General features: G+C 50.9%; 1 protein-coding gene across 1 annotated transcript; it reads left to right on the top strand.

Moving 5' to 3' along the window:
• Nucleotides 1-4,186: 4,186 nt before the first annotated feature.
• Nucleotides 4,187-5,554, top strand: ACTL9 (actin like 9). Its single transcript, XM_038384248.2, has one exon. The coding sequence runs from the start codon at nt 4,187-4,189 to the stop codon at nt 5,552-5,554; it is 1,368 nt and encodes a 455-aa protein (XP_038240176.2).
• Nucleotides 5,555-27,707: the final 22,153 nt, after the last annotated feature.

Below are 27,707 nucleotides of genomic sequence, written 5' to 3' on the forward strand. Positions count from 1 at the left end.
CCACCCCCACCGCAGCTAGCACTCATTCTGAACCAGGCCTGGCCCACCCTCCAAGGGCAACTAGCTGCACTAATTGCTCCCTGGCTCCAGTTAACCCTTTCACTGCCCCTGTGGCACAGCCCTTCCCAAGTTCCTAACAGGAAATGATCTGGGGGAAAGGTTTTAAGCACCACTTTTTTCCAAGGACCTGGACTCTTCTGATCCCCTTCCTCCTCCTCCTGCCTGCTCTGTGGTCCAGCGGTGGCGAACACCTTCAGCTCACGTCTTGCATTGCAACAGCTGAATGCAGGGGGTTGGAACCCGGCTGCCCTAGGTTTCTAATCAAGATGAACGAAACGCCAGGGCTACTGAGTGTGGGGGAAGAGACCACATTGGCTTAAAATCCAGCAGTCCTTTCCCAGGAAGCCAGAATCCTCACCCAGGAGTGCCCGCTCCCTCAGCACTGTCTAGAGGCCGTACCACCCCCCAGACCACTTCCCCTAGCCATTCCCTCCGTTTGTCTCTACCATGCCCTCCAACCTGCAGCCCAGCTAGTGGGGCAAGGAGAACCCAGCACAGTCATTGATAGAGTTCAGGGTGCTAATTAAGCCTCATGCTTCAGGGCTTAAACTGACAGCCTGAGGGATCAGGAAGGCCCTCCTCCAACCTCTGTTTACAGAACTGCACAGCTGGTCAGGTGCATTATGGGATTATTTTTTCTTCTTCTGAATCATTGGCTATTGGCCACCGCCAGAGCCAGGATAACAGGGCATGTAGTGTAGAGGTCTGAGCATTTTACTGTTTCCCCACTCGTTAGAACGGCCTTGCTCCATTCCAGAGCCTCAGATCCCGTCAAAGGGATCAACCATTCCTCAGCGGGCATCAAGGAAATGTGAATCTGAGATAAGAACCTATTGCAACACTTGCCCTTTCCAGGGTATTTGGTCCGAACCCCGCCCTGGTTTACTGCTTGTTGGTGCTGACATTTCTTTGTCTGTCACTATAATCTCTGCTATTCAGAGCGTGTCAGCCCGCAGAACAAATGGGAGAAGTAAATAAAGGTAATGGAGACAATGAACGCTGCAGACAAAAGGGTAGCAGGTGGCAGGCTGGGCCACGGGGTGCTGGCTTGCAAGCCAGGACACCTGGGTTCTGCTCCTGATGCTATCACTCCTCAGTTCCGTGATATTGGGCAAAGCTCTGTGCCTCTGTTTCCCCTCCCACCTACTGTCTGTTTTGACTATGTAAATTGTAAACTCTTTGGGGCAGGACATATCTCCCGCTTTGTGACTGTACTGCACCTAGCACCACAATAATGGTACGTAGCCCTTACATCCATAAGTCGGAAAGCCTTTTACAAAGGAAACCAGCATCCATTTTGCAGGTGGGAAAACTGAGGCACCGAGCGGGGAAGTGACTTGCCCACTAGGCCCCACCGCCTTCCCAGATGGGACCTGCATCTCCAGGGGGAGCTCAGTACCAATAATCTTTAGTGAGTGTTCAAAGAGTTACACATTGTAGGAGCTGGCTCAGGCAACCCAGAGCAATTAGAGATGGCAAAGCCCATGTGCGCCACCCCTCCCCTAGCTGGCTTGCAAAAACTCAAGCCTCGCCCATTTCACCGAATCCTGTAGCCAATTGGCTACATCCATTTGAGAAATTAACCACCGTGTCCCAGATGATTTCCGTATGGTGCTCCTGTGCACACGAGCGTTGATGTCACTGTAACTTCTGTCGCTCAGGCGGGTGGTGTTTTCATACGTTGTGCCGACAAAGGCTGCAGTGTCGACACAGCCCAACTCACATAGCCCTGATGTGACAAGATCCTAGTTTCAGTTATGCTGTAGCCTCGAGTTGCACAGGCTGCAGTACACCTGACCCATCTCAGCACACAACCACATGGTTCTCAGGACACGGGACGGACGCAGAGGGCAGCCTTGCTTGAGCTACAGCTTTCTGACCCCTCCTCCCCTGCCAGCCACCGAGCTTGAGTCCTGAGTAATTCAGCACCTTGCTGATTGCAAATGCTTTCGTGACATCATCGTGACACTCCTTCACCATGGCAACAGATCCCAACAGCTGCTAGCCCACAATTGTGCCGACAAAGAAATGCAATGGACAAAACAGGAGACCCTGCGTTGGGCATGCACTAACGTGTGCTCCAGATTCATGGGAGCCTGTGAAATAATAATGCCTACCTCTTACGTTGTACTTTCCATCAGTAGATATCACCTGGCTTTCCAAAGGAGGTCAGCAGCATTATCCCCATTTTACAGAATGGGGAAACCAAGGCTATGCAGAGAAGTGACTTGCCCAAGGTGATCCCAGGGAAGTGACTTGCCCAAGGTGATCCCAAGCTTGTAAACACACTCTCTCTAGAGTCCAGGGTTGACTTCAGACAGGACTGATGTCAAAAGAGCACAGGAAAACCCTCTCTGATATGCCTTTGGGAAGGCAAATACAAGGCATGCCACCCTTAACTGAGACAAGGCCTCCAGGGTGCAATGACACATGTAGGGAAGAGCATGGAGTTGGGTCCAAGGACCCATGGGGCAGAGTGGCTGCAGCCCACGTGTTTGCCTTGCAGCCTGAGAGCTGCTCACTCTTCTGCGGAGACGTGCCAGGGATTTTGTTGCATTAGAGCAGGGCTTCTCAAACTTCATTACACCACGACCCCCTTCTGACAACAAAAATTACTACACGATCCCCAGTAGGGGGACCGAAGCCTGAGCCCCGCTGGGAAGCCCAAGAGCTTCAGCACCAGTGCCTGTAGCCTGAGCCCCGCCACCCAGGCCAGGACTGGGGGCCTAAAGGAAGCTTGCAATGCTGCTGCCCGGGATGTGCCTTACTGTGGTTTAACAGAAAACTGTTCTCAAAGGCAGCACGGTCCAGCAGACAATGCCTTGGTCTGGACTCTGTTTCCTGCCCTGCCACTGAGCTGCTGTGTGACCTAGGGCAAGTCACATCCTCTGTTTCCCCCTCCTATCTCTGTGTGTCCCGCCTTGCCGATTTCAATTGTAAGCTCATCAGAGCAGCGATTCTCTTTCGCCTCGTTTTTTGTACAGCACCTAGCACATGGCTTCTGGGTGCTGCTGTCATAATACTAAATAACCCTGTCTCCAGAGCTGTCGCTCTTTACAAGCCTTCGATACACTTGCAATATTTAAAAGAAATCATGAAAAAGGCCAGTGGTGCTGGTCGCTTGACACCCGTCACTTTCTGCTATAGCTGCTACTGTTTGCGGTGCAGTAGTGACACCTGGTGGTCATGGTGATCAGCAACGCGTGTCTAGGGTGTCCACAGTCTGCCGAGCTCAAAACAGGTTTCAGAGTAGCAGCCGTGTTAGTCTGTATTCGCAAAAAGAAAAGGAGGACTTGTGGCGCCTTAGAGACTAACAAATTTATTTGAGCATAAGCTTTCGTGAGCTACAGCTCACTTCATCGGACGCTCAAAACAGCTTCCTTTGCAAGACACTGTTTCTCAGGAGGTTCCTCCCCCACACAGCCCATGGCAGATGTCTCTCCCAAGCTCTGTGCAGTGTCACTTGTGTCCAGTTATAAGGGGCAGGTGGCAAAATCAGGTTCCATTCTCTTTTTAAAGGTTGAATAGAAGAATCCATTGTTTTAGGGACTGATTTTTAAAGGCACCTAAGTGATTTTGAATATCCCACTAGGTGTCTATCTACATCTTTAGACACCTAAACACCTTTAAAAGCTGACATTGGTGCCTCTGCCCAGGTCTCCCTCCAGTTGGCAGTCCTAGGGATGGGGATAGCCGGCTACTTTCTCACAACTAGAGGAGTTCTCAGTTGGCTCAAGTGGCAGAGAGCTGGCCTGGGATTGTCAGCAGAGGTAAAGGGAGTTAGATGCCCAGGTTTCATGGGAGTTGGGCCCATGAAAACGAACAACCAAAAAAAGTCTTGTTTTAGATCAGAGGGGCAGGAATGGAAGAAAGGCAGAGATTGAAGGCAAACAGGATCCAGAAGGGAATGGAATGCTAACACAGTCAGCCAAACCACCAGGTTGGGGAAATGCATCATCCATTGTGATCAGCGTATCCTGTTGAAACAGCTTCAATGAGGAAGCTGGAATGATGTCATAATTCTCGCTATGACAACAGTGATCAAACCTGTCCTGTACCTAAGGTAACTCCCCTAAAAGCCACTCCCCATTTTACCTCTAGGGAGGCCGTTCCTGCCTCCGCTAGAATGTCTTCAGACAGTCCAAGGACAGTTAGCTCAAGACTATCCAGTCCAGACCCCATGACTCCAAGAATGATGAACGAGGGAAGGGAGACTTCAAGGTCAATGAAACCACAATCAGGCAGTCTATGGACAAGGAGCCCCTCTCTAAGATCTGGAGCCCATTCTCCAGATCAGTACCTCAAGGCTAAAGGAACAGCAGAAGAAAGCAGGTTCACTAGAGAGAGGTCTAGCTCCCCTGTGAAAGACCACCCTGTTGTGAAGAAGACAGGAGCCGTTGTGATAGAAACGGGTACTGGGAGCTGTAAAGCAGGATTTGCTGGGCAGCAGAAACCCAAATCCATTGTTGGTACTTTGGTTGGCCATCTTTCGGAGAGGTCAATAAAGTCGGGAAGGACTGGACCAGACACTTTTATAGGAGAAAGAGCCCGAGTGCAACCCAATGTGGAGATCATTGAGCCTGTGAGGAATGGCATCATCATTGATTGGGAGGCAGCAGAAGTCCTCTGGAGACACATGTTCTATCATGACCTTAAGGTTCCTCCAGAAGAGCATGCTCTATTGATGTCAGATCCACCCCTCAGCCCTACCACCAACAGAGAGAAGATGGTGGAAGTGGTGTTTGAATCTCTGAACTCTCCTGGCATGTACATTGCCTATCACTCTGTCTTGTCAGTATATGCCCATGGGAAAATCAGTGGCTTGGTGGTAGATACGGGTTATGCAGTGACCCACAGTGTGCCGGTCCTTGAAGGTTACAACTTGCCACATGCCACTGAGAGAATGGATATTGCCGGATCTGACTTGACTTCCTTTCTGCTACAGCTTCTCAAGGACACTGGGCATGTGTTTAATGAGAGGATGATGCATATTGTGGAAGACATCAAGCATAAGTTCTGCTACGTCGCTGCTGACTTTGAAAGTGAGTGCAATCTTCCCAAGGAGGAATACATGGTAGATTTCCAGCTGCCGGATGGCCAGATCATCAGCCTAGGGAAAGAGCGATTCCAGTGCCCAGAGAGATTATTCAACCCCCCCAACTTGCCCGGTGTTTCCCTTGTGGGCATCCACAGCATGGCCCAGAGAAGCTTAAAGAAAGTCCCTAAAGAAGCCAGGAGAGACATGTACCAAAATGTACTTCTCTGTGGAGGTTCCTCTCTCTTTGAGGGGCTGGAGAAGAGGTTTTCCAGTGAGCTCCTTCAGAAAGTGCCAGCTAACACCAAGCTGAGAGTTTCCTCCATCCCGCTGAGGAACTATGCTGCTTGGACAGGAGGCTCCATCCTGGCTTCCTTGAAGAACTTCCAGTCATGTTGGATTCGAAAGGAGCAGTACAAAGAGCATGGGCCGTACATTGTCCATCGGAAGTGCTACTGAGTTAAACTGCAGACACTGGAGCCATCAGGAGAAGTGAGTTTGTACCGAAATTGTAATTTGCTCTTGGTTCCTGTTTGGGCAGTGGACAGTCATACAATTAATAAATGTCTTTGTCTTAGATGGTGCCATCCATTCAAGGATCTAAGGACAGTCCAGGCTGGAATTTTCAGAGGAGCCTTAACAAGTTCGGGAGCCCAAATCTCATTGAATTCCAGTAGCAAATATGGGCTCGATGGCAGGGCAAGCATCACCTTGACACACAGCATCCCACCACACCCTAGGCCTTAGCACTGCTCTGGGGAGGGCTCCCCTTTACAGAGGAGAAGGGTGCTCCATCTCCCTGGTTCTGTCCACCCTTGGCCTCTCCACTAAGGCTGCCAACAAGGAGAGGCAGTTCATCCCAATGGAGATGGGGGTATGTGTGAGATATGGGTGCTTGTCCTGCCCAGGTGAAGACCCAACGCCTTGTTTCAGATGGGGCCGCTGAATGGATGTCAGATCAGAATGACATTCAGGTGCTGAGGCTGAATTGGAACTGGCTCCCTCTGAAGGGGAAAGGCGTCATATTCAATTCCCAGACCTCCAGAACCAGCCAATCCCCTGCCCTGGGGCTAGATTGGACCCAGCACCTCTGAAAGCAGAAAGTGTCTCACTTCCCCTTCCCTATGCATGGAGCCAGCACCCGTCTGACCAGATGCTAGCTAAGAACTAAAACCTTCTACAAGGGAAAGGCCCCATATCCCAGTCCCCGAGCCAGCCAGTCCTCCAGGCAAACTGTCAGCCACTTGCTGTCCCTGAAGTCACTGCTGCCTCATTCATGCCTTTTAGTATTCAAGCCATGCTGCCATCTCCTAGCAAACACCGCCCCTAATGTACATGGTGCATTATTTCCCCCCTCTGTCTCTGGCTATCCCCGCTACTCCCCCTGCCCCGGCACATCCTGGTGGGATATGCAGGCTGCTGTATGATGCCTATCTCCCCCTGCCCTTCCTGTCCCAAACCCCCGTGTGGTCTCTGGAGTAGCTACACGAAGGGATAACCATGACCATCTCTGCTCCCCCAGCCTCTCTCTGGCCCCACAGCCTTTGCCAACTGTGATAGCTTCTCTCACCTATTAGAATGCAGCTGCAACTGGGGTGGGACAGGCTGGCGGTTTAACAGCAGTGCGACACAACAGTATGGGACAGGAAGTGAACAGTTGTTGACACAGCAGCAGGGGAGGGATTAAATAACAATGCTGAGCTCTTACATGGCTCTTTCCATCTGTACACAGGCAGCATTATCCCCATAGTACATAAACAGAGGTTACAGATAGGGGAAAGGACTCCTGCTCGGTCACCCAGCCGCAGACCCAGGAACGCAACCCAGCATCCGGAGCCCGAGGGTCAGCAGTGAGCTCCCAGATTGGGCAGGGAGCCGCTCCGCTCTGCCCCCGAGCCCCACTGCACTTAGCTCACTCCCCTTCCCCAGCCTCTGCCACAGGCTCCCAGGGCATTAAAGGGGCTCCCCCAGCTGAGATCATACGCCTGGGAAGCCAGGAGCCCCGTAGCCTCCTCGCTGCCTCACTGGCAAGGAATTACCACCTGCTTCCCTCACGGGGAGGGAGACAAAGGGCGGATGGCACCGGGGTTATTTCTACAGACACAGGTGAACCTGGCCACCACCCAAGCACTAGCCTACAGCTGAGCTATGGACTCGCCTAGATATAGGGAATCCCCACCCGCTCCCAAGTGGCCTGGAGGCAGGGCTTAATGGCAGCATGCAAGAGAGAAAACCTGGTAAAGGATCCCAGCGGGAACAAGAGACTTGGTTTTGTCTCTCCTGCCAGCCAGTTCTGGGACCCAGAGAGCCCGGGGACCTTCCCCTTCCTGCCCCTCCCCAGGGGAAGGCCCCAGCTCCCCCTCCACTCCCTTCTCGGGGCTTGTTCATCCATGACGCTCCCATTGCCATATGCAGGATCCATCCAGCAAGCACCTGTGGGGTTGGGTCCTGTCCATTGCCCTTGGGAATGGAGCCGGGGGGTTTCTAACCCTCTGCTACCCTGGGAGATTGTGTCTCTGAGCACCACGGATCAGTGACCTCTCCCTCTGCCCAGCCTGAGGGGAATGAAGCGCTGGGGGGGGGGAACCCGCCCCCCAGGAGCAATGGAAGGAGCTGGGATTGGGGGCCACATGGACCCCTGGATTGGGGAGCAGGAGAAGTTCTGTCTGCTCCCTGATTTGTCATTCCCAGCTCAGAAAAGAGGGTGAAAAACAACGGTTGCCACCTCCCCCTGCTGGATCTGAGTGGGAGAGTCCTCACCTCAGCAGGGGCAGCTGGGGGAATCAGGGGGCCAGGAACAGGGAAAGGGGGGGGAAGAGCCAGCCAGACTCCTCCCCCCACACTCCTGCAGAGTTGGAGTCAGGGGCTCTGTCGCTCTCAAATCTACCCCTGCGGGACCCTCCGGTACCTCATGAGGGGGTTTGCAGCAACAAGGGGTAAGAAGCCCCTGGCCCTCCGTCCTAAGCCATCCCTTGCACTCCTATCCCCTCCTGCACCCCTTCCCTTCAATCCTGGGGCCAATGGTTCCCTTTTCCTTCTCAGTTTTTGCCTCATGTCCCCCCACCTGCCCCCTTCTTCTGCTGACCCCACTTCCTTCTCAGTCCCAGGAGGAGGGCAGGGAAAGCCTGGTTTGGGGTCCTGGGCTCAGGAGGTCCAGTGTGTCGGTGTGGGGAGGGAGGGTTGCACACACTCAGTGCATCTTCTGGAGAGGGCAGCGTGACAGTTGTGTAAGCAGGTTTCACCTTGGCATTTCTGGACAGCTGGCGCTTGCTTTTGCAAGCTTCAAGCTCTTTTAACATAATCTCTGTGTGTAATGCACAGCATGTCTATCAGCACCCACAGATACCCCCCTACATTACCTAGCCCTCTATGCACACCCCTCCTGCGGACACATGCCACACACATGGACAGGCAGGCACAGACACACACATACACACACTCAGTTCTCACTGCAAACAGGGGGGAAGCAGAGGGAAAATGTCTCAAAACGTCCCAAACTCGACGGCGAACGTTGGCCAAAGGCACCCCCCTGGCTATTCACGCCAGAGTTGCTGAGCCCGCGTGACCTCTCGATGCTGTGACTTTTGAGGCTCCCCCTCTGTGACCTCCCCTGCACCCTATCTCAGCTTGCTTTGGTTGTGGTTATATTTGGGTTGGAGGAGGTTCGTGACACCCAGCTGAGTGGGGAGGTGCAGTGAGCAGCAAGAATCCCACGGGAAGCTTCTGACGAGCAAAGTGCACTGGCTGCCCATGGGATCCAGCTGTTGAGGACTCGAACCCCAGAAGGCACGGTTCGTTATCTGACCGGAGAGAGACAGGCAAGGTCTGAACACAAAGCTCTTTATTGAAGAGTGAACACTACAATAGAGAGCAGCCCGTCTCCAAAGAGAACCAGCAGCCTCTAGGTAAAACTAATAGGTTTTTATAGACAGTTCCGTCGCGTCACAGATTTATTCATGAAGCAGCCCACCCACCCCCCCCATGTTAGTTAAAATCCTCTTTCTGTATTATGCATGCATGTCTACCCCCTTATTGTAGATAACTTTTAGCAAATTGTAATGCTTCACTAACTTTCTTATCGGTATGGGTGTCAACCAGGAGACGAGGAGTTAAGAACAGACATAACACAAGAACAGGGAGTGGAAAACAGTGCCCCCCTATCTCAACAAACCGTTCCCAAAACATCTGGTAGAAAAATGCAGAAACGCAGTCCTCCCCTTTTTTTCTCACTCCCTGCAACTTAAACAAGTATTCCTTCATGCTACTTATCTCGTTCAGAGACTTTCCCAGCAACCTTTATTGGCCTGACTTTGGTTCGGTTGGCATAACTGCTTCATGTTTAATTTTCCTCACCTAACACAGCCTCTCGGGCTCTCAGATTGAGTCAAACTAGCACCTTTTCATTTCCCCCAAAACTTTCCAGAGGAAACAAGTTCTTATTTCTCTAGAAATCTAAGCCCCAGGTGGAAGGCGAGAGAGAGCAGGCGGGTTTGTAGCTCTTGTGAAAGGACAACACCCACATCACCAAGCTCGTCTTGGAACACATGCAGCTGCCTCCTCCCCATCTGTTCTCACTACGGCAAGCAGAGCTGGCTACAGTGGATCAGTGCCTGAGCTTAGGAGCCCTGCTGGCTTTGCAGCCCCAGGGTCTGTCTCCATGGCTGAGCAAGCTACCCTCGCTCCTGCTCCTCTGGAGTCAGCCAAGCTCGAGGGAGAGCGGCTGTGCTGTGAAATAAACCTCGGGCTGCTGGGTCCTGCACTCACTCATACGTGGCACTCAGACTGGCGGGGGGGGGGGGTCGCATCCCGTGAACCCCTTGGAATGCAGTAAGGTGGGCAGCTCTACCAATTTCTTCCCTGTGAATTGTGGGAGATCTTGTCTGTCCTTTCCAGGGCGGGGCGGGGGGGGAGGTATGGTGGTAAGGGTGAGGACTAGCCTCAAGCCTGTGTCCACACTGTAGCGTGGTTATGTGAGCAGCTGCTGAGGTGTGCTCACTGGAGTTTCAGCCTATACCCCATCTCGGGCCAGCCAGGTTGAGTTAAAGGCACGACCACACTGGAGTTAAGAGGTTCCAAAAAGGCAAATCTGCACTTGCAGCTTCTGCTATGAATGAAGCAAGGGCTCGGCACCCCCATGCACCCCACGTGCTGAGCCCTTCTCAAAATCTGATCCCATGTAAATGGCAGACCCTGGTTGCTCTTAAAGCGATACACACCTGAACGATAGAGGCAAAACACCAGGGTTGGCAAAAGTGCACCCAAAAGACCAAGCGGCCTAAATGTGGCTGCCCCCTCCCTCGGCCCGAAGGGCAGGACAAAGCCGATTGGCTGCAGGCTTTTATTGCTGGCAAGCTCCCAAACCAAGCGACTGCTACCGAAATATCAAGCAACTTGGCTCCCCCTAGTGGTCATTTTCTCTACATAATTTTGTTCTTTCTATTAAATCATGTGGCCCCCCACCAAGGATGTGGGGTTTACATGCTTGGGGATGGGTGGGGGCCTCCCTGGACTTCCCAAGGATAAAGAAAAGCTGAAATGGGGGGAAGCATCACCATGTGGGGTCACCCTAAATCCCCAAATCCTTTGGCCAGTGGTGTTTTCCCCTCCCTGTTGAGCAGCCGGAGGCCCACACGAGCTGAGATTTCCAACTTGCAGGAGGCAGGCGGGACTGGGCCCCGCAGCTGGGAGGATGGAATTAATCACAGGTGGGTCACAGCACCACATCGTGGTGCATGATATGCCCGGAAGAAATCAGAGTCCACCCTGGCCAAAGCAAAGCTGGGGTGTGGTCCCACCCAGGGGCTGCCCCAGAAGCTACGGGTGGTGCTTCAGGGCAGCACCGGGGCAAGCAGAAACATGCCTTCTGTGTCCCAGGGGGTACTAGCAGGGACAGCAATGGTGCCTGGGGCGGGAGGAATGCTCTCGGCATCCAGCCCAGCTCACAAGCTGATCCTAAAGGCTTTAACAGTAAAAGTGACAAGCCCTGCAGGAGAGATGATGTGGTCAAGCGGACAGGGCCTTGGCCTCATATGAAAAGGGCCAGCGTGCTGGGACTGGCTCTGGCATGTACCTGTTGGGTGATTATGGGCAAGTATTGGTGCCTCAGTTTCCCCACCTGTGAAATAAAGGTTCTGATATAACCTCTCCTGTAACATCCTTTCAGCTGTGTGGATGAAAAGGGCAAGGCATTCTCCTCAAGGAGGTGGTCAGATATTCTTTAGAGGCAGTCTCTGATCTCAGCTCGTTGTCCTACCTTGGGGCCCTTGGCAGCAGGTTGTGAAGCTTAGTTACTCCCCCGTGCCTGCAGGACAACATTCTTCAGTGCTGTGTTTTCCCAGGGGCTTCCCACTGAGCAGGAGAGATGGGTGCACATGGCTCTGTTTAAACAGCAGCCGCCTTGGCCACACCACTGGAAGAGAAGCGAATGGTGCAGGTCAGGATATTTTCCCTCTCCAATGTCTAAGGCTCCCCGTGAGGCCATCATAGCGGAGAGGCACCAACAAAAAAGGGGAAGCTAATGCCCTCTGCTCTCTCCCTGACTCACACAATCCCCCAGTGGTTGCCCATTGAGTCAGTGTGAATGGCTTATCTGCCCTGTGCATGGGTGTGTTTTCTAGTTGGCTGGCCTATCCCCTGTACAAAAGAGGGAGCCAGTTTTACTCCCTTCTTCACGAATTAGAATTGGCTGTGGAGTGTCTTGGCCCAGTAAAAAAAAAAAAAAAAAAAGCAGCAAGAGATTTTTCAAACTGGCCGCGTCAACACTTCATTATCAGCTGTGGTCTTGGAAGTGGTTATTCACTCCTGCAGTTTTGCTTTCATGAACATGCTCACCAGCAAAAACTCCTTAACCCAAACGTTCATGGAAAAGACTTTTAGTAAGCTACTTTTGTGCTTCTGGCATTAAGCCCTGGAAAGGCCTAGACATTGAATGTTTATTCCTAAAAGAGCAAGATTAGGTCATTGCTGGAGGGGTTTGACGTAGCGTTTTTAATCTTTCTCTGAAACCTGTATAGTTGAGCTTCTTGTAACTAAAGCCCCTGGCTCTACAGGGCAGAAATGGGGAAAAAAAAAAGAGTCCAAATATTTTAAAATCTCTTAAATACTCTGGGTGAGATTTGCTAAGCTGCCTAAGAGATACGGATACTCATTTCCCATTAAAAAGGAATGGGAATTTGGTCTCCAAATGCCATAATGACTTTGAAAATCCTCCCCCACTACAAATAACAATATTAATCCCTATTGCTTAAATAGCACTTTTCATCAGAAGATCTCAAAGCACTTTACAAAAGAGGTCAAGATGATCATTTTGCAAATGGGGAAACTGAGGCATGGAGCGACGACGCCCCAGAAATAGAACCCAGTTCTCCCAGTCTGGTGAGCTACCACTCCCTTGGCAATAGAGGTAGCACCTGAAGAATGCATGATATTCATTGGGGTTGATCTGCAGAACACACTCCATGTGAGACAAGCCTGCAATCATGCCAATAAAAGGTTTTTAGCCCACAGCCTCACATGGTGTGTGTGTGTGTGTGGGGGGGGAGTCTGTCAGTAAGTGCTCTGAAGAAAAATGTCTCTCCATGTATGTATCTCAAAGAAATTAGAAGGACGTAGGAGAGAGAATAGAGAGAGTTTGAGGTTAGTCAAAGTCCTGTGGTAACCTAATGGAAAGTATTTCTCTACTGTAATCTTGTTTTGATGCCATCAGCAGGCATCTTTTGCTGCCTAGGACAGAGGCGACAAACGTGGGATGTGTGAACGGATGATACTACACTGGAAAGATGACGCCTACTTGAGGTCTCGCAATGATGCTTGTTGGCCTTCGTATTTGACAGGGGGTGGGCCAGGAAAGTGGAAAATATTAAGGAGAATTAATCTTAAAAAAAAAACCTGTACCATTAAACCCATCAGCAAATGTTATTCAAAAGCAAAGGTATTTGCTCTCTCTGCGGCCTCTATAGCCCGAGGGCAAAACATTCACTTTCAGACACAAGCATTTTGCTCCATTCCCTTCTCCTTCTGTCATGTCTTCCCCAACCTAGCATGCTCTCTAACAAGCTTTCGCGAGTGCAATTCCCGAAATCAGCACTCAGCTCCGATTAGCTAGATTGTGAGCTCTCTGGGGTGGGGACTGTGTGTCCAGACATGGTTGCAGAGCGCTTAACAATAGGGGCCAGTGCACTGGAATGGGAACCCGGAGAGCAGGATTCCATTCTTGGCTCTGACACTGAGCAGGGGAAAAAATCCTTTCCCCCCTCCCTTTCCCCTATCACTGTTTGCCAGTCTGGGCTATTTAGGGCAGGGACTGTCTCTTAACCTAGCATGAGGTGACCCTGATCTTGGTTGGGCTTTCCAGGTTCTATTGTAATGGACATAATAGTTGATGTTACCTGAGGGCAATGGGCTTATACTGAAAAATGTGTCCCTGGATTTTGAACACCCCAAAGTCCAGGGCAGTCACGGCAGGGCTGAATTTAGTGCCAAGGCTACTGAAGGCAGAGCCAGGGCCAGAACACACAGATCCTGATTCACAGGTCTATCTCCTTCCCCTGACAGAGGAGATAAAAGACCATGGCTGGATGATCAGAGCCCAGAGGATATTTGCAGCCCCGCTCCATGGCTATTATAGGCCAGGCCTGCTCATTAACCCTGCAGACACTGTGGGGATTGGCTTACTGGGTGGGGAACCTCTCTGCCTCCAGGCTGGCACTGGGACCCCAGGGCCTCTCCTGCTTCTGGACAGTCCAGTTCCACTGGAACCACACTACCAGGGTTTCTGCTGGCAGCAGCTGCCCCAGGAACCCAGGCTCCAGCCTGGGGCAATCCTATCATACGAGTGCTTTCATCTCTGCACAGCCAACAAGGGGATGTGTGTTGCCCAGACTCTGCCCCTCTGCCAGTCAGCAGGCCTTTTGGGGTGGGGTGGGGTGAGGTGGGGTGTAGCAACTGCCACATCATGGGGTATGATCCATGCACGGAGGGGGCCTTTGGCGTCCAGATCAGACGGCTCTGGTCAGGCCCGTTGTCACTAACACCATCCCACAATGGCCTTTTGCACCACCCCTTGTCTGGCACTTTTGTTTGCTGGGCAGAGCTGCAGCCCTGCTTGGAAAGTTCTCGCCTGGCCAGTGCCTGTGCCAGGACTCAGTTGCCTAGGCCTGCCCTGCCTCCTAACCACACAGAGTGACGTGAGATGCAGAGGTGTCTCTGGGGCTGCCAGGATGCTGCGTGACCTCTTCTGGGGGCAAGAGAGTCTCCCAGCTACACAGATCACTTCCTGTGCTGCCCGGCCACAGGCAGGCTAAAAATAACCGGAGCCGAGCTCTGCAACGTGGCAACTCTCAGCAAGATCAGTCGCCACACAGGACGGGGAAACTGCAACTCTTTATTTTCCAGAGAACTACATGCAGTTACCGAAGCCTCCCCGCTGACCAGGCTCTTCAGAGCTGCCCTGCAAAGCCAGGGAGGCTGCAAAGAGCTACTGCAGGTGGGAGAAAGACTGCTCAGGCCTGAAGCATATTTCAATGCCACGAAGCTGCTCTACTCCTCCCTCGCCCCGAGCCCAAAGTCTCCCCTACGTTACATTGAGTGGCCTTGACTCTCCATTGCCCTGCACCACAGGGTTGTCATTTACACCAGTGCAAAATGGTGAAAGGGATCATCTTAGACTAGCAGCTCTGAAAACACCCTCCCTTCAGCCACAGAGCAGGGAACTGCATAACCCTACGGCGGCCCAGGTCGGGGAGGTCATTTCAGCTTCCATGACCCACGCAATCCTGGCATCTCTTAGTCATCATGAGAAAGCCCAGTTCCTCCCAACGGCAGCTTGAACATCGGCCCCCGAGAAAAAAGCCTGCCCCCCCATTCCCTTCCCGGGGGCTACTGAGCAGTTGCTCATATAGCTATAGTGAGGAGGAGACTGTACTATAGTGGGGGTACACAGAGGTCTTCCAGGGGGTCCATCAATTCATCTAGATATTTGCTTTGTTTTAAACAAGCGACATAAAAAGCACTAGCCAAGTCACTACAAACTAAAATTTCATACAGACACTGTGACTTGTTTATACTGCTCTGTTTTGAATCACAGGGTTGGAAGGGATCTCAGGAGGTCATCTAGTCCAGCCCCCTGCTCAAAGCAGGACTGTGACAGGGTCAGGCCAGATGGCTATAGGAGAGTAATAGAAGGCAGATATATTAACCCCAGGCTAAGTAGGTCCCTTTTCCCTGGGTAAGGTAACAGGGAAGGTTCCAGAACAATCAGGAACCTTCTGGAGACAATTAAGACAGGCTGAATAGAACAACTGCAGCCAATCAAGAAGCTGCTAGAATCAATTAAGGCAGGCTAATGAGGGCACCTGGGTTTTAAAAAGGAGCTCACTTCAGTTTGTGGTGTGTGTGTGTGAGGAGCTGGGAGCAAGAGGCACTAGGAGCTGAGAGTGAGAACGTGGACTGTTGGAGGACTGAGGTGTACAAGCATTATCAGACACCAGGAGGAAGGTCCTATGGGGAGGATAAAGAAGGTGTTGGGAGGAGGCCATAGGGAAGTAGCTCAGGGAGTTGTAGCTGTTGCACAGCTGTTCCAGGAGGCTCTCTAGACAGCTGCATTCCACATGGCCCTGGACTGGAACCCGGAGTAGAGGGCAGGCCTGGGTTCCCCCCAAATCCTCCCAACTCCTGGTCAGACACAGGAGTCGTTGACCTGGACTGTGGGTTCAGAAAAACGGCCAAGCTGAGGGCTGCCGTGAAGCTCCAAGGCGAGCAAATCCGCCAATAAGTGCAAGACCCACCAAGGTAGAGCAGGAACTTTGTCACAAGGACCAATCCCCAATTTCTGTCCCAGATCCCTAAATGGCCCCCTCAAGGCTTGAACTTACAACCCTGGGTTTATGCAGGCCAATGCTCAAACCACTGAGCTATCCCCCCCATACACTGAAATGTCAGTACAACATTTCTTTTCTGACTGATTTATTTTATAACTATATGGTAAAAATGAGAAAGTCAGCCATTTTCTCAGGAATAGCATGCTGTGACATTTATGTGTTCTTATGTCTGATTGTGTAAGCAAGTCATTTTTAAATGAGGTGAAATCAGTCTCCTGAAAGGGGTACAGGAGTCTGGAAAGGTTGAGAGACTCTGGTCTAGAGAACTCAGGGTCCTGGGTGCTGAAGACCTGTGGAAGGGGAGTAGTTGCATACGAAATTAGGAGGAAAAAGTGGGTAAAGACTTGGGCCCTTTGTCAATAGATGCCACGGGTGTAACAATTTCTCCACTCTAGTTCAAACAGGAATTAATTGGGGGGAAGTCCCCTGGTCTCTGTTATACAGGAGGTGAGACTAGATGATCAGTGTGGTCCTCTGGCCTTCTAGACTATAAAGAGGAGAGAATCACTTTGGGTCACTCACTGTGTCACTCCCACCCTGCAGGGCCCTGAAGCCTGGACTCCAGCCCCAGCCAGGAAGTTTACACAGCTCCTGACTGCCCTATGCCTGAGTCCATCGGTGCCGACTCCATGGGTGCTCTGGGGCTGGAGCACCCATGGGGAAAAATCAGTGGGTGCTCTGCACCCACCGGCAGCCAAGCTCCCTGTCCCGCCCCAGCTCGCCTCCGCCTCCTCCCTGAGCACGCTGTCCCTGCTTCTCCTCTCAGCGCTTGCTGCCGCGAAACAGCTGTTACGCGGCATAACAAGCTGTGGGAGGGAGGGGGGAGGAGCGGGAACACGGCACGCTCAGGGGAGGAGGTGGGGAAGAGGCCGGGCCGGGGCCGGGATTTGGGGAAGGAGTCCAATAGGGGCAGAGAGGGGGTGGAGTTGGGGCGGGGACTTTGGGGAAGGGGTTGGAATGGGGGTGGGGCACCTCCTGCTGGTCATCCAGGAATTAGCTCAATTCCAGCACTTGGAGCGCCTCCTGCTGGCCAGTGTCTCTCCTGCCTCAGGCCCCCGTGTCCCTCCCAGACCCCAGTGCCCCTTACCTTGGGATGGTGCCCCACAGCAGTGCCCCCATACTCTGGGTCTCCCTTCCTAGGGGAACCCCCAACCCTCTATGCCCACCTTGCCTCAGTGGCTACTGCCAGTCATCATCTACCCTCCCCATTCTCTGGGGCACACTGCAGTCTGTAATGGCCACTCATCACTGGCAAGGGGGTTGAACCAGCTGCCTCTGCCTATCCCCAGGCTGCCCCTCCACAGCCCCAGTTCCTTCTTAGGCCTTTAACAAGGCCTCAGATCAGGGCCAGCTGTGGCCTGTGGCCGCCTCCCCAGTGAGCCTCCCTTTTCCCCTAGGAGCGGGGTAACTGCCCCGCTACACCCACCTCAAGGAGGCAGTGCAGTGCTATTATCCCCCATTGTACAGACAGGAACTGAGGCACAAAATGACTTGCCCCCGTTCACAAAGGAAGTCTTTGGCAGAGCCGGCAATTGAGCCCAGGTCTCCCAAGCTAGCTCTCCAACCACCCAACCGGACTCTCAGAGCAACGGTCAAAGAATCCCTGGCTTGGAGCCTAGCTTCCCATGTAGCCCTAGGCCCTGCAGCCTGTGCCTCGAAGCGCTGTGGCGGGGGGGGGGGGGGAATGTGTCCCTTCCATCTAGGCTCATGGGGGAATCCTACTATTTAAACCACAAGAATCTGCATTAGCGGCCGCTGTGTCCTCTCAAGGCTTTGGCCATTAGACAGGGCCATGCTTTGGCACCTCTGGCATTGTAGCCACTAGAGGGCAGTGGTGCAATGACATAAGGGACACTCCCCCAGGCAAGGATGGTGCATGGCCCAGGAGATAACTTTCTCTTAAACTGTGTTTAATGTAAGTGTGTAGAGGGGGTGCACCCAGCAGCCTGCAACTGACTTTATAATGCAACCTGAAGTCAAAGAGACGAAAGGCCAGCACTTTAATAAGTAGAGAGAAACATCGGCACCTTTAAGATGTGGAAGTCAGTTGTATAACTTCTGTTTCACAGCTCCACCAACGCTTCCTGACAGGAAGGCTGGTGGGTACCAATGGGGCTGATACATCAGTGCAAAAACCTTACAGCCTTGTGCTCAAACTGAGATTGTGGAACAGCTTTATAAGGACTGATTCGCTAGTGCCAACCCCGTACAATCTCAGAGAACATCAGGCCACCCAAAATCATGAGATTGTTTTAATCTCATGCTTTTTTAGGTCCAACATGTTAGGTTCTTTTGATCTGCTGTTGGTTTCTGAGCCTTTAGGGAGTTCGGATTGAGGTGCGTGGATAGAATTTAGTGTGGGGACTAGCCAATTCTATTCACCCTTCATTGTCATGGGTCACTAAATTCTCCCCAAACCAGTAAAATAAATTAAATGTTTTTTTAAATGAAATCACACACCTCACCTAAGTGTGTCGGGAGATTCTGTAGCATTTCAAAATCTGCGGTGCTGCAGTCTTAAAACAAATAGGATTTTTCCTGAGGTTATGTTGTGTGTGTAGTTAATTCTCTTGTAACAAATATGTGACCACCTGGGACTTCATGGCTGAGTGTAAATTGCACATTGTGGTTATTCAGAATGTCACAAGAACAGTGGGGATGAAATTCAGATCTTCACGCTCCAGTAGCACCGGCTTCTTCTGCTTGAGGCGAAAGCAAACCATAGTTAGCTGGAGATGGGGCTGGTCAATATTTTAAACTTTATTTTCATGGAAAAGTTCAGAAAAAAATGAAATTTCAGGTTGTTTTTTAATGTTCAATGCCTTTTTTCCAATCAAAATGAAAAATATTTTGAAAATTTTTTGTTTCTTTTTTGAGGGCTCCCACCCGCCTCACATTTAAACTTTCTCCCCATGGTGGATAAAGAGTAATGAAATCAGAGGAAGTTGGGGGGGGGAGACCCATAATAAAACAAAACAAATTGAAAGTGAAACAAACATTTTCATTTCAGTCCAAACCATATCATTGAAAAAAATTGACATCAAAATGTTCATCCTGTCAAAAAGTCAGTTTTGTTTTGTTTTTTTAAAAAAGTTTTCAACTCAAGATGTTTAACCCACTGGACTACTTTCTGCCTTCTAGAGTAGGGGTTCTCAAACTGGGGGTCGGGACCCTTCAGGGAGTGTGAGGTTATTACTTGGGGGGTCGCGAGCTGTCAGCCTCCATCCCAAACCCTGCTTTGCCTCCAGCATTTATAATGGTGTTAAATATATTAAAAAGGGTTTTTAATGTATGAGGGGCGGTGTCGCACTCAGAGGCTTGCTGTGTGAAAGGGGTCACCAGTATAAAAGTCTGAGAACCCCTGTTCTAGAGCTCATTACTCGTGACTGCACAGTTCTGATTTGTTCCCGCAGAGGGCAGTGGTACACATGCCGGCACCCACAGTCCATTACATTCATGACTCAGTTTGCAATGCACGAGCTAGTGACTGATTTTTCGTCTGTGAAAGCTAGCCGTGATCTTTCCCTTTCTCAAGAAGAAAAGCAACCCCTATTCCTGTGAAGAGGTCGAATGAAGATAAGAGCACGCCGCTTCTTACTCAGCTCTGCCCCAGAACAACCGTAGACACTTCAAAAGCTCTAGTTGTATTTTCACAGTGGGATATCATTACATTGGTGGTGTTAACAGGGCTCCATTTCTCCCCTCGCTCCTCAAACTGCCATCCCAGGGAAGCAGTTACCATCATTCCCAGACAATTGAGCTTCTGAAAAATGTTCCCCTCTCTCCAGGCTGAGACTTGCCCTGCCCTTTCTTTTAAAGCCCTGCCTCTTAAGGAGCATTCGGTGTCTTCGGTGCTGTCTATACACCTAAGACTTGTCTACACACAAACTTGCACCAGTTTAATTAAACCGGTTTAGTGAAACCAGAGCAAGCCCCTGTGTGGATGCCTTCATTTTGTTTAAGAGTGGCTGCTTTCTGCGTAGACGTGGCCTTGGTAAGCTACAGCCCCTGCCACAAAGAGCTTAGAAAACAAGCCAGACAAAAAAAATGAGGGAAAGTAGCCAGATTGGCCAAGGTAACTGCACAGATTGGGACAGAGCTGAGTATAAAACCCAGGTGTCCTGCATCCAAGGCCGCTGCTCTAGTCACTGGGGTACAATGCCTCCCAACCTACATGCTGCTTAGGCACACAAGCTAGGTGGACTGTTGAAGCAGAAGGGGTTTAGACTTATACAGTTTATCATCCTTCAAAATCTGTTCACTCAGTGCGATGGAAGAGGATGTTCACCATGAAACCACGACTCGTTCCCTTTGGTGCCTTCATTGGCAAGTGGGAATTAATTCGTATTAGCAAACCTATCCTTTCTTAGCAAAGTCTGTGATACCGCATCCCTCCAAAACTCCCTCTCAAAATACATTCCTGGTTGGCTCGGCCTGGTTTACACTTAAAATGTAGATCGACAAAGGTGTGTCGCTCCGGGGCAAATTCTTACCCCGTGGAGCCAGAGCTATTCCGACCGAACCATGGCGCAGAAGCGGCCAGGTCAGTGGAAGAAAGTGTCTGTCGACCCATCTACCGCGGTTCAGGGAGGTGGATTACCTCAAGGGATGGAAAAAAGCCTTTCCATCGCCGATGGAAGTTTCTACGCACCAGCGGCATTGTAATACGGTTCCACTCACCACAAGGGCGCCTCCTCCTGGCAGCTCTGGGGATTAGCTCTTTCCTTCTGTTGGTCATTGTGTGCCCTGCCACCTCCTTCTCTCAATCTCTGCAGCTCAGGTTTCTCTCTCTTCGCAACTCAGCTCTCAGGCCAGGTCACTATAATCCCCGTCGTGCAAACTGTCTCAGGCAGTCTTCTTCTTCACTGGCCAAATGGTGCCCTTTCCCGTGGCTAGTGGGGGAACCTGGGCCTGCCCTCTCCCCCAGGTTCCAGCTCAGGGACCTCTAATCAGCAGCCAAGATCTGCACCATCTTAAACCTTGCTGCATCGCCCTGAGCTTTTTCCTCCACCCTCTCCCTGGGGTTTCCCTTCTTCCCTCTCTAATGTCCAAAGAGTGGCTACAGGGTCCCTCACTGCAGCCCCTTCTGTTCCCAGCTGCCTGGCTTTATCCTAGCCCCACCTGGTCCTTCTCAGCTGGGCTCCATCATCATTCAGGGTTACTTAGGCCCCCTAATTCTCCTTAGCTGTGGCCTCTCCAATTAACTGGCCCCTTCTCAGCCTCATTAACCCTTTCTTGGCTAGTGTGGAGTGAACACTCCATCATAGCCATCACTACAGGGCCATAGCTGTGCTGCGGTGTGCCTGCCGTGTAGACCAGCACTTGGAAACGGGCCCTGCCACATGGACTGGAAGCTATCTGTGAGAATCTGTAAAGACAGGCAATGCCCACCTGCTTTGCAGTCAATTTCAGGAAAAATGTCTAGTGGGGAAACACAATTATTAAGTTTCAGAGTAGCAGCCGTGTTAGTCTGTATTCGCAAAAAGAAAAGGAGTACTTGTGGCACCTTAGAGACTAACAAATTTATTAGAGGTCAGAGGTGTGTTGGAAATATTCCTTGAGTCTGAGACGTCGAAAATAGGATTCTAGGTCACCACAGAACTGTATCATGTTCGTGGGGGTGGAGGGGCAAAAGCTATCTTAACTACTATATGCCACAAGGGGCCACAACAATGGTTCCCGTAACCCACCCAGCAATATTGTTAATCTATCCAACTATACTCTTAGCCCAGCAGAAGAATCTGTCCTATCTCGGGGCCTCTCCTTTTGCCCCTGCACCCCCACGAACATGATATAGTTCTGTGGTGACCTAGAATCCTATTTTCGACGTCTCAGACTCAAGGAATATTTCCAACACACCTCTGACCTCTAATAAATTTGTTAGTCTCTAAGGTGCCACAAGTACTCCTTTTCTTTTTACAATTATTAAGTAACATCTTCTGTAACATTTCAATGATCTAGAAGGAAGAAGTAAACAGCACCTGAATGGCATTCCTCGATAACGTGAAACAGCAAGAATGGCAAAAACCAGTAAGGGATCTTGACTGGTTAGAAGCATGGGGAGAAACTAACAAAGTGAGATACAGCGTGGAAAACGGCAGCTAATACATCCAGGAGGAAGCACAGCTAGCTGGGAAACAGCAGTTCTGACGGGGATTTTGGAGGGAGGCAGCCAGCAAATTAGACATGTTTGCAAAGTGATATTTTGATAGACGCCAAACAAGGATCGGGGCTTTGTTGTGTTAGGTGCTGTATAAAATCCAGATGACAGTCCCTGCCCTCCAAAATCTTGTCATATAAATAGAAAGTGAGAGACAATCAGTGGACCTAACACACACATCTTCAGGGTCGCAGAGAGATAGGTGTGATCAATGTAATCCATAGTGGTCTCCAATTAAGATTCTGGGTACATTTTAAAGTGTTTACAGCCTATATTTTCACAAGTGATCAGTGGGTTTGTGTGTCTGATTGGTGGCCAACTTGAGCGGCCTAAAATGGGATTGATTTTCAAAAAATGCTGACACTTGGGTTCTATGCCTGGCTTTGCCACTGACTTATGGCTAGCCTTCAGCATGTCACTTGAGGAGAAAATCTACTAGATAGAGCAAGATATTGGGAATCCGGACTCCTGGGTTCTTTCCTGGCTATGAAATGGAGGGAGGACTAGGAGTTAGGACTCCGGGGTTCTGCTCACATCTGTTCCCTGTGCAGGAGGTCAGAGGAGATCATCATAATGGTTCCTTGTGAGGATAAAGTCTAAAAGACCAGCATGAAGAAAGCTGTGGACAAACTGGGCCTCAGGGCTGGTGTTTTTGGCAGGTTGGGAGAGATGGGGGTGATGAAATAAGAGGCCAGATTGGAGATGTAGATCGAGGCTGGGTTACAAAGACCTGTGAAAGCCACAGAGGCAATTGAGGACGCAGAGCAAGGGATGATATTCAGAGCGACAGGGGGATATGGTGAGCAACAGATCCCACACTTGATTGGTTCACGTACCAGCTTCTTAAAAATCCTGTTGTGAAATGAATGGCTGGAACATCAAGCTAATGTACTCCCCTGTGATACCAGCTCCACAGTTTGGGAAGCCCGGGGCTGGACTGATGGGTGAAGGAGGCCACACATTAGTGCATTGGGGAATGATTTGTGGGGGTGTTATGGGTGTCAAGGTAGCAGCAGAGATGGACAGTAATGACGTCCTGGACAAGAGAGGTCATGAGGTCGTGTTGGAATAGAGAAGAGAGGCCAGGTCTTTGAAATGCTGGGGAGAAAGAAATGGCAAGACTGAGCCACAGCACGGCTTGTGATAGCCTGGAGAAGGCTGCAGGCCCAGCTGTGAGCAATTACACAGTTTCTGGTGGGGGATCGTGGCAATCACTGGGCTAACAAGGCAATTGGGGAGAATATAAGAGGAGGACACAGGACGGAAGGGGCAACTTAGGAAGAAGCTCACGGTGTGAGCCTAGGCAGGGAATGAGGGCTGCCGGGAAGCCTACCTTTGCTGGAAGCGTGTACGGCACAGGGTTACTATGTAAGAGGGACATAAGTACACACCTTGGGGTAAGATAAGCAGCCCGCTGTGTATTTGTGACTGTGAAACCATCTCAGTTGGCCTGGCAATGAGGTTCTCTGGGTAGTGACGGAGGTGTCCCATGACGCAGCTGTGTGAGGTACAGGAGAGGGGAGGCGCCAAAGCGGACCCCAGCTGGGGTAACAGGGAGGGTGGTGGCTTTGTCCTCAGGAACAAAGCCCTGGGAGAGTGGGGAAGGTTTCGGAAGGAAAATGAGCAGTTCAGATTTGGCCACACTGATGCTGCCAACAAGGCAGGGCTGGGCGAGCCGAGATGAAGTAAGGAATGCGTCAGAACAGGAGCGAAGAGGTAGGTTGGTGACTCGCCAGCACAGAGAGGAGAGCTGAAGCTTTAGCAAGCAGACAAGGTGCAGAGGGAGAAGGTTCCCTAGGGAGGTGGTAGAATCTCCTTCCTTAGAGGTTTCTAAGGCCAGGTTTGACAAAGCCTTGGCTGGGATGATTTAGTTGGGGTTGGTCCTGCTTTGAGCAGGGGGTTGGACTAGATACCTCCTGAGGTCCCTTCCAACCCTGATATTCTCTGATTCTAAGAGGGGGCCAAGAACAGAGGCTGGTAGGAGAATCCCAGATAATGGACAGGAATGGGAGGAGGAGCCACCAAAGCAGATGCTTAAGGAAGAGATAGGGAGGTAGGAGAAGGACCAGGAAAGCCAAGGAAGGCCAGGATGCCAAGGAGGTCAGGGTGATCAGTGGCATCAACAGCAGCAGAGGGGTTACTGGGGCTCACCCTCCATTCTGTTTTTTAAAGTTCCCCTCCATTGCCACCACTGGTGCAGTTCTGCCCATGGGGGCAAGGGACAGAGCTCAGGCAGCTCCCAGGGTTTTAACTATCATGCCATCTAGACTCGGGATTAAGTGACACAGCAGTTGAGATGCCCAGCAGCGTCCTGAGCCTGAATACTTCTGCCCCCCCACACTCTTCCCCCCCGGTTACCAGTGCTGGCAAGGATGGGGAATTTTAAGGACAAAGAGACAGGATCGAGCGGCCACCTCTGGAGCCTGTACAAGTCTGGAACTTGGCCCTTGGTTCCGGCACCTTGTGGCCAGAACGTTAAGGACAAACCAGAGCGAGCTCAGAGAAGCGCCATGAAGCCGATGAGGGTGACAGAGAGGACGATGTATGCTGAGCCAAGCACACCCATCCTGGCAAAGCAGCAAATCTATGAAGAATATCAGACCAAATTCAATTCCCATTGGAGTACACGTCTTTCCATTGAGTTGTTAGTTCCATTCCGACAGTAGCTGGATCAGGCCCATGAGCACCAAGGAGGAAGAGGAATTATTTAGGGCCACACAGGAGGATGGAACAAATGAAAATGGAGACAGTGGTTGGATTCCCTTTAAAACCAGACTGGTCAAGCACTAGGAAACATTGTTAGGAACCAGGCAGAGTTTGCTGGGTGGCCCAAGAGGCCCTTCCCATCACTGGTTCCTAGGAGAGGATGATCCTTGCCATCTATGGGACTAACCTCTAGCAGCACTAATGTAACCACTTCCTCTCTTCCCCTGTCACCACGAGCTGAACTGGGTTACACATGTGAAAACCAAATATAGGTGTTAAACTCAAGGGGAGTCTCTTCAAAGGACATGCAGGAGGCCTACAACTTGTTCAGCTGCTTCAGAATCTTTGGGGTTGGGGATGGGAGGTTGTTTCTTGGTCCATCCTAACTGGTGCAAGAGGAAATCAGCACAGTGATGTGTGAAAGTTTAAAAGGTGATGGGCCCCCCTCCCATTGCCATCAGTGAAGTCTCTTGCCTCGCACTCAGCAAAGCTCCCTCTCTGAGTGCTTGTGTAGCAATGTGGTTAACGTGTGTTTGTTTCCTCTCTTGGGGGGACGTGATAAGTGACTTGGACACACACAACCGCAGCGCCTCTCACGCCACACATCACCAGGCAAGCTTTCCATTTGCAAGCAACAAACCCCAGATCAGGCTGCTCCTCTGTGGCCTGAGTGGCTCTTTCTTTTCTTCTGGCAGCCAGAAGATAGCGTCATGGGCTTTGCCAAGATAATACAAACAGCTTCTCTGCGGTCTCCCCCCTCTAACTGCCTGAAGGGATCCATCCTACTCACTGAGAAACCATTCCCCAAGGAGCTCCTTGATTTGTTGGGGTTCTGTTGGTCCCCCAGCCCTCATCCCCTGGGCATTTTAAATAGCAGCATCCAGCCAAAAAATTCCATCCTGCTCAGCACATACAGCCTGGCCAGTATCAACTCAGCCCCAATGATGGAGCTGCAAGTGCACCTCCATCATGTCCTGCTCCACCACCAAAGGATCTCAAAGCCCCTTAATTATTGTGAATTGATTAAGCTTCATGATTGCCCTGTGGAGGGAGGGAAGGGGTAATATACCCCATGTTATATATAGGATACCTGATGGGCACAGAGAGATGAAGTGACTCGCACAAGGCCACATAAGAGTCCTGGCTCCCAGGCCGGAGCACAGTCTTCTTGGCCATGTTGCCATTCACTGTCTTATCAAACCCCTGGTCCAAACCTGCTGCTCCCCAAATGCCGAAGAGAAAAGCTCAGCTTGACAGATGCCTGGAAGGCTACCAAATCTGGGAGTGGGTGGGCCAAAGAAGGAGGTGTGTTTTAAAGGACCCATCACTGCAAATGCTGGGCCAGCCACCCCCTCACACCCAAGCCAAGTACACACTAGGACTATTACCTTTGTTGACTGTCATATATTAAGGTCCTGATCCGAATCCCATTAAAGTCAATAAGAGTCTCTGAATTGCAAAGAGATCTACTGCCTTCTGTGGGAGTTGGCTGGGCCCCTAACAGAGGGTCTCTCTCATTTGGAAGCTCACCTGTTGCTGTGGGTTATTCTTCACTCGGAATCACTGGGCCAGATCCATCCACCTCTGATGTAATTTGGCTTATCCCAATTCACTTCAATGGAGCTCTCCCAGTTTACACTAGACAGGGATCTGGCCAAAACGTCTTACTAGCAGTTCACTACGATCTGTTGGAGTTTTATACTGCTATCTGTCACCATCATATCTGAGCACACGATGCCACCAACAGAACCCCATGTCATTGCAGACAGTAGGAATAAAGAGGAGGAGCAGACGAATCTTTCAGTAATTAATTTCATGTGACATCACCACCTCTCCTCTCCCCCACCACCACCACACACACACTTTCCCAAAACTATACGGTGCAATTATAAAAAAAGGACACCTTCCATTCCTCTCCCACCAAACACAGCTCAACCATGGCCACAATTTTCAGAAGCAACTGGTAATTTTGCATCTGAAGAAGTGGGGTTTTTACCCACGAAAGCTTATACCCAAATAAATCTGTTAGTCTTTAAGGTGCCACCAGACTCCTCATTGTTTTTGGTAATTTTGGGTGCCCAACTTGAGACACTGGATTTTCCAAGCCCAGGGGTGCAGCATGTGTGTGTACAACAGGACTCTTGTATGTACACGTTGAGAGCATTTGCACACACAGGCCAAGCTTTTCAAAATGGACTTATGGTTTTGGATGCCTCGTGTGTTGGGGGCTCAGCTTGAGACAACTTCCAAGGGGACCTGATTTTCAAACAGTGCTGAGAACCTGCCTTCTGAAAACCAGGCTCCTTGAAACTGTCTCAAGTTCTGCACCCAAAAATAGAGGCACTTAAATTCCCAGTCACTTTTAAACACCCTGTCCAGGAACCTGGCCTAGAAGGAAGCCTCAAGCATACCATGCCATCTGGAGAGCCAGGGAAAGTTCTAAGGTGACAGGCCCATTGGTGGAGAAGACCCTGCCTTTGATCTTCTCCTTGTGATATCATGGGAGGACCAGCAACTCATCCCAGTTGCAGAGGTGGGACGTGGCAAAGCAAGTAGTCCACCAGGCAGCCAAGTCTAAGAGTGCTGAGAGTGTGATGTACTCTAAATACTTCACTTGCTTGTTGGGATGTCCCCATCAGCACAAACACTTGTGCTGCATTACAGCTGCCATGAAGCCACAGGCTGGGAATTTCAAAGGAGCCTAAGAGAGTTAAATGCCAACTCCCATTGGAAGCTGGGATCCTAACTCCCCTAGACTCCTTTCAAAATCCCAGCCCCACTCCATTTCTCTCTCTGTGTCTCAGGTACTTGTATGGCCCAAATCACCATAGTATCTGTGTATGCCATGTTTAATGTGTTCTCCAAGAGA

The sequence above is a fragment of the Dermochelys coriacea genome, chromosome 25 (assembly GCF_009764565.3).
Source record: "Dermochelys coriacea isolate rDerCor1 chromosome 25, rDerCor1.pri.v4, whole genome shotgun sequence".
Taxonomy (NCBI): Eukaryota; Metazoa; Chordata; order Testudines; family Dermochelyidae; genus Dermochelys; species Dermochelys coriacea.

Coding starts and splice junctions, on each gene's coding strand:
- ACTL9 (XM_038384248.2), top strand. CDS start 4,187: ATGTCTTCAGACAGTCCAAGGACAGTTAGCTCAAGACTATCCAGTCCA.